We start from the raw sequence: 6742 nt of genomic DNA, 5'->3' as shown, positions 1-6742 counted from the left end.
CTGACGCACCTTACAGGCTTCTTCTTGGACGACCGTGGCAGTGTCTTGTTAAATTGTCAAAGGAAGAAACTAACGATGCGGTACTCATTACAATCCACGATCCACTCGACCACAGTAACACCCGCACCTGCGAGACATCACCACGCCCGTGGCCCCAGCCTGGATCATTCTCAGTAACCTCTAATGCCTTCTGCATAGCACCAGCACCAGCCCTTCATGCCTCTGTCAACAATACGCCTCTCTCGTCTGCTCTCGCCCAACGACCCTTCCAACAGCCGCCTGTTCACGGTCTCACGCCTACCTCATTTACTGAGCTTCTACTTCAAGACTCCTTTGAATACGACGAGGAAAGACACGTGTTCACCTACAAGAAAGTCGCCAACAAAGTCCGACCAGTGGCAACTACCATGCCCAGCCATGCCCGCATTATCCGTCACATTCCGGAGGACCCCCTCCTTTCTCTTCCTTCAGTTTCGCCAACACCCCCGGACTTCGTACCTGGCACACGCCTCACACAAGAACGAATGAACAAACTCGGAGTATTCTCTAATGACTTTCTCTGGCCGGAAGAACAGAAGTTAGTGGCCCACATTCTCATGAACAATGAGACGGCACTTGCATGGGATGAATCAGAAAAAGGGAGGTTCAGAGACGAGTATTTTCCACCCGTCATCATCCCGACTGTTGAACACACTCCATGGGCCCATCGTCAGCCTCCCATTCCACCAGGCATTAAGGACGAAGTCATCAAGCTCATCCAATCTAAGATAGCTTCAGGGGTCTACGAACCATCAAACTCTTCATATCAGTCCCGCTGGTTTTGTGTAGCGAAGAAGAGTGGAGCCGTCCGCATTGTTCATGACTTACAACAGCTTAACTCCGTAACCGTCAAGGACGCAGCCACCATGCCTTATGTTGAGCATTTTGCAGAGCAGTGCGCTGGACGCTCTATATACTCAATGATGGACTTGTTTGTTGGCTTCGATCACCAAGCCCTTGCAGAGGAATCACGTGACATCACCACGTTCCAGACTCCTCTTGGTACCTATCGCCTCACAGTTCTGCCTCAAGGCTGGACGGACTCACCTGCGGTTTTCCAAAACGATGTAGCATTCATCTTACAGGCTGAGATCGAGATCGCACCAAATTTTCAAGATGACGTCAATGTTCTGGGCCCTCGTACTCGATATGAACTTCCTGACGGCACTTACGAACTATCCCCCAACAGCAAGCTCATACAGCGCTTCGTCTGGGAACATTGTTTAGATGCGAACCGGGTTCTCCACCGCCTCAAACACGCAGGTGCCACCGTATCAGCAAAGAAGCTCTTCATTTGCGTCCCAGAAGTTATAGTTGTCGGACAATGTTGCACTTACAATGGCCGAATCCCCGACGAGTCCAAAGTCTCCAAAATTATGCACTGGCCATCATGCACCTCAAAAACAGAAGTTCGTGGTTTTCTGGGCACCACAGGTACAGTGCGGAATTGGATCAAAGATTATGCTCGGCTCGCCAGTCCCCTCACCAACTTGACACGTGACAATGTTCCTTTTGACTGGACTCAAGATGCTCAAGCCGCCATGGACCAGCTGAAGCTCGCCATCGTCAACTCTCCTGCCATCAGACCTATTGATTACACATCTAACCGGGAAGTCATACTTGCAGTAGACTCGTCCTACATTGCTTGCGGATGGATCCTCTTGCAGCTCGACGACAGTGGCCGATGTTGTCCCTCCCGGTTCGGATCCATCACCTGGAATGAGCGCGAGGCACGCTATTCACAAGCGAAGATCGAACTATATGGCCTGTTCCGTGCACTCAAAGCCGCCAAAGTCTGGCTCATAGGCGTCAAAAAGCTTACCGTTGAAGTGGACGCTAAATACATCAAAGGCATGCTTAACAATCCTGATATTCAGCCCAACGCCGCCATGAATCGCTGGATCGCCGGCATCCTCATGTTCGACTTCACTCTCAAGCACATACCTGGCTCGAAGCATCAAGGACCAGACGGATTATCTCGCAGAAGACACGCACCAGAAGACGACAAAGAAGATAACGAAGGCACCGAAGACGTTGAAGAATGGATTGATGAGCTATTGGGTTGCGGCCTATGGATCGCAAAAGATTTGGATGACGGGTATCTAGAAGTGATGAGCCGTGCAACAGTACTGCAATTCGCAGAAACCTCGCATACATCTGATCTTGATATCCCTTCTGATGATGCTTCCCGCGCTCGCAACAACAACCTACACGCTATACAGAGATACCTTGAAACCCTCACGCTTCCTTCCAACATCTCCAACACCCAGTCTCTTCAGATCCGCAAGCAGGCAGCCCGATATTTCGTCCACGGCAATCGTCTCTGGCACAAGGATCCAGCAGGACGCCATCAGATTGTTCTTTTCGGCCCCGACCGCACTCGCATCTTGCACGAGACTCACGACCGTCTTGGCCACAAGGGTTTTTACCCTACTCGTCGCGCAACTGCGGACCGCTTTTGGTGGCCGACATTAGATAAAGATCTTGCATGGTACCTCAAGACCTGTCATCAATGTCAACTGCGTTCGGTAGAAAAAGTCATCATCCCTCCCACTGTCGCCACACCAGCATCCTTATTCCATAAAGCCTACACGGACTCCATGCATATGCCAACCTCACACGGATACTCCTACATCGTCCAAGCTCGATGCTCCCTCAGTGCGTGGCCAGAATTCCGAATGCTCAGGTCTGAAACTGGTCGGACACTTGGGGCCTTCCTATTCGAAGAAGTTCTCTGCAGATGGGGCGCGGTTGAAGAGATCGTCACTGATAACGGAACCCCGTTTATCGCAGCACTAGACTGGCTCGTGAAAACGTACCATATTAACCATATCCGTATCTCGGCTTACAACTCACGCGCAAATGGGATTGTCGAACGCTCGCATCGTACCATCCGTGATTCGCTTGTCAAGGCTTGCGAAAGCGACATCACTCGATGGCCAACAGTTGCACCTCACATCTTCTGGGCCGACCGTGTTACGACTCGCAAAGCCACCGGTCACTCTCCCTACTTCATGGCTCATGGGGTCGAGCCTCTGCTCCCCTTTGATATTACTGAGGCCACCTTCATGCTCCCCGATATCGCATCCCCTCAGTCCACCGAGGACTTGATCGCGGCTTGTGCTCGTCAGCTTATGAAACGCGAAGACGATTTAGCCGTCATCCACAAACGCATTCTCAAGGCCCGGTTCACATCTGTCGCAGACTTCGAACGATGATTTGCCCATGCCATACGTGACTATGATTTCCAACCCGGTGCGCTAGTGCTGGTTCTCAACAAGAAGATTGAAGCTGCGTCAAACGCCAAGTGTAAACCGCGGTATTTCGGACCTATGGTAGTCGTCTCCCGTGCTGCTGGTGGCTCCTACCTACTCGCCGAACTTGACGGTGCGGTCTCACGTCTCAGATTCGCCGCATTCCGGATCATTCCCTATCACCCTCGATCCTTGACAACACTCGAAGTCACACAGTTCCTTAATCCAGATAACCTCGTCGGCACTGCCCCAGAGCACGAATAGTTGTTTGAGGATCAACTGGGACAGTTGATATTTCTAGTTGGGGGGAGGTGTAAGAAAGGCTGCGCCTTTAACGATGAAAGCTCGCTTCAATCAACCCTTCAACGACTGTGACATATCACGCACTGCCTTCTCTTCTATTTCCTTTTCTGTCCATATTTACATCAATTCACGTTTAGCCTTTGTCCTTATCGCCATCACCACACGTTCCCAATTATTCTTTGTACCTACGCCACACCTTTCACGTCTCGCTTTGCCTTTCTTCTCGCTACTCGCGCTTTGATAGCGCTTTGTCCATTCTCCCGCTGTATAAAAAGTTACATGTAATTCTCGTTTAATTAGTGAATCAACTCCCTCTCAGTGATCCGTATTCTCGCAGCCGTCCGAACATTCCGTCAAAGTCAAAAACGTCTCTGTCTGCATCATCGTTTGATCTCTAGTCAACTCGCTACCATCCTCTATCACAATTTCCTACCTTCCTCGATCGATCCTTTCGATTCCCCTTAGAACTCACCTCAGCCTTACACCTGGTGCATTGCATCGTTCTCCCCGTCGGGCAACGCAACATCGTCATCGCCCATATGTGATACCTGGGAGGGAACATTTGCCCCAGAATGGACTTAGACCACCCCAGCAACTTGAGCCGCAGTCAGCCCGTTCTACTTCAAGTCTTGGAATGAATCCAGGAGTCGACGCTCATTCGACGGCAGGTCGGCGAAGCGCAGATCCTGTGGTCCCGGATGAGCGACTGGGTATGCCCAAGAAGCCCACCATCCAGTCAGGACCCACTCTACCGCCAACTGAGGAGCAGCTCGCACACGCAGTAGACCTGATCCAGAATCTGAAACGAATTTACTCAGCAAGTAGGTCATCCCGTCATATATTGTCGCCGCAGATTCTTATCCTTTGCGCAGAACCGCCGACGATGCCACCCCACGCATTGTCAGCCGACCAGCGAATGGAGTACGACCAGCTACTGGAGCAGCTTCACAAGATGACCGAGGACCTTGATGTCAAGCTACCAATGTACTGGATTGTTTTGAGATCGGATAATATGATCCGCAATCTTGTCGCAACCGTGAGTGTCCTTTATGCGTGCGTGCATTTTGTCGTGTTAAGCTTGTCTTCTTTCCAGGTCTCGTTGGTGGCACATCAAAGGGCCAGTTATTCAACAAGGTCGAACCTGGTCATAATTGATCCCTCCGCTCTAAAGAGCATGCATAGCTTACTACGAAGTACTATCGAACGTTTCAGGCATCAGACGATGGAAGCCGCCGTTGCACCGCAACAAATCAGAGGTGGACTTGCTGGACCTGTCATAAATAGACAATCCCCCCCACCTACCACTCCTAATGTCATTCCCTCCACTCAACCTATCCCTCCAATTCTCATCCCAGACTTGACTGGGCTCATCACCCGATGCGACCAAGATCCCGTTTCTGGCGGTACATACGGAAATATTTACAAATGTATGTACCACGGGCCGGACGGCGACATACAGGTTTGTGTGGATGTTACAGTTCCCCCACGTGTACTGACGTATCACTTACCTGCAGGTCGCCGTCAAAGCAATGAGACCGCAAATTTTCAATACTGAGATGGTGGTATTCGTATTACGGAGAGAACTCGGGATTTGGAAGAGGTTGCAACACTCTAATATCTTGAAGTTCATGGGTACTACTGGGGAGTTCGGCCCCTCTGTGGCTTTGGTTGCTCCGTGGATAGTCAACGACACTCTGACGTCGTTCCTCAACGACAACAAGACGCTCACACTGCGTGATCGTCTGCTTCTGGTGAGAACTTCAAGTTCGTTCCCCGGTTTGCGCCGTCGAGCTCATCGTACCGTACCCAAGCTCCGTGGCGTAGCCGCTGGCCTCGACTATCGTGAGTGAATGCCGGCATCCACATAGCGAGAGTTAATGACTCCCTCAGTTCATACGTTCAGTTTCACTGTAGACGGACATACGTACTCCAATCCAGTTGTCCACGGAGATCTCACTGGTGTAAGGATCCTCATTTATTCCAATCCATGATACTAATGATCGACTTCCAGAACAATGTCCTGATTGGTAGCGATCGAACTGCATATCTTGCTGATTTTGGCCTTTCGGGAACTTTAACCAAATTGCCCGGCATGACGTACCTGATGAAAATGAGTCGTCATCCAGGAGCACTGAGATGGGCAGCTCCTGAACTTCTTTCTCTGGAAGAATCAGGCTCTGCAATCACCACTCAGAGCGACATTTACTCCTTCGGTAGCATCACGCTCCAAGTAAGTCGTTCCCTCTTGCTAATGCAGCCTACTAACTTGTCCTGTAGGTCCTGACTGGAAACGTCCCTTGGCCCCACTTGAACCGTGAAGCTGCAATCATGGGTAAATTGATCTTTGAGGGGCAAACACATCCTCGTCCAGATCGTGTCACCGACGAGCAATGGGATTTTATGACCCGTTGCTGGTGTAAGACACCCACCGACCGGCCTTCTGCCCGGGAAGCCCTTCAATTTGTTGAAAGCGAGCTCGCTAGGTACGATTGAGTCTGATATAATTTATTATTTTATATGCCCGTCACCGTAGCAGCCACAGGACAAATGTGTAATAATATGTATTACTTACTCACATGTAGCCTAATCTGTTGATGGGCGCCTTGAGCGCTGAGGTCCCTCAATCATACCGATCGTGCACTCCTGCTCGCTGCGTCTGTGTCTGTGTCCTGGATCGTGGCAGTTTTGGTAGGTTAATGCGTCGCATTCTCCTCCGCAATGTGAGCGTTAGAGAGGAATTATGGTATTCGGACCATTCATCATGTAACTGATGCTCACGGAACGACACGGACATCGCACTCGCCTCGGTCAGATATAATATCTTCGTGCAACATTCGTGCAACACACAAAGAACTACGCAAAAGGCACACTTCTGAGTGAATACTCGAGCTCGTGTGTTTGTTGTTGCTCGAATTTGAGCTGAGCATCCAATTAAATATTGCGCACTATCGGAATTTTACCGGCTCACTATGGCATGAGGGGTAGAAGGTAGGTCATTGTCAGACTCAGGGTTGATCACTAGTCAAAGGTAATCTGAGATTTGGTGGAGTGAGTTTCTATGTTCAATTGGGTGGCGTTCTTTACGCATCGTTTGCGTGCGTGCCTCCCAAATCTGTCCTGCCAGCCGGCCCGGATGCTTACTGGTG

The 6742-nt window shown here is 50.5% G+C and overlaps 1 protein-coding gene across 1 annotated transcript; it reads left to right on the top strand.

The window, feature by feature from the left end:
• Window positions 1–4230: 4230 nt before the first annotated feature.
• On the top strand, window positions 4231–6239 carry EDB91DRAFT_1352545 (kinase-like domain-containing protein; the record flags this gene model as incomplete). The annotated part of the gene is made up of 8 exons (XM_041326160.1): window positions 4231–4417; window positions 4469–4632; window positions 4690–5055; window positions 5111–5347; window positions 5408–5438; window positions 5487–5557; window positions 5608–5826; window positions 5874–6239. The coding sequence occupies 8 exons, from the start codon at window positions 4231–4233 to the stop codon at window positions 6087–6089; spliced, it is 1491 nt and encodes a 496-aa protein (XP_041168398.1). The 3' UTR covers window positions 6090–6239.
• Between the last annotated feature and the right edge of the window lie 503 nt (window positions 6240–6742).

Source organism: Suillus paluster (genome assembly GCF_016628075.1).
Source record: "Suillus paluster strain FC165 chromosome Unknown EDB91scaffold_558, whole genome shotgun sequence".
Taxonomy (NCBI): domain Eukaryota; kingdom Fungi; phylum Basidiomycota; class Agaricomycetes; order Boletales; family Suillaceae; genus Suillus; species Suillus paluster.
This window is presented reverse-complemented; position numbering and strand designations above follow the sequence as displayed.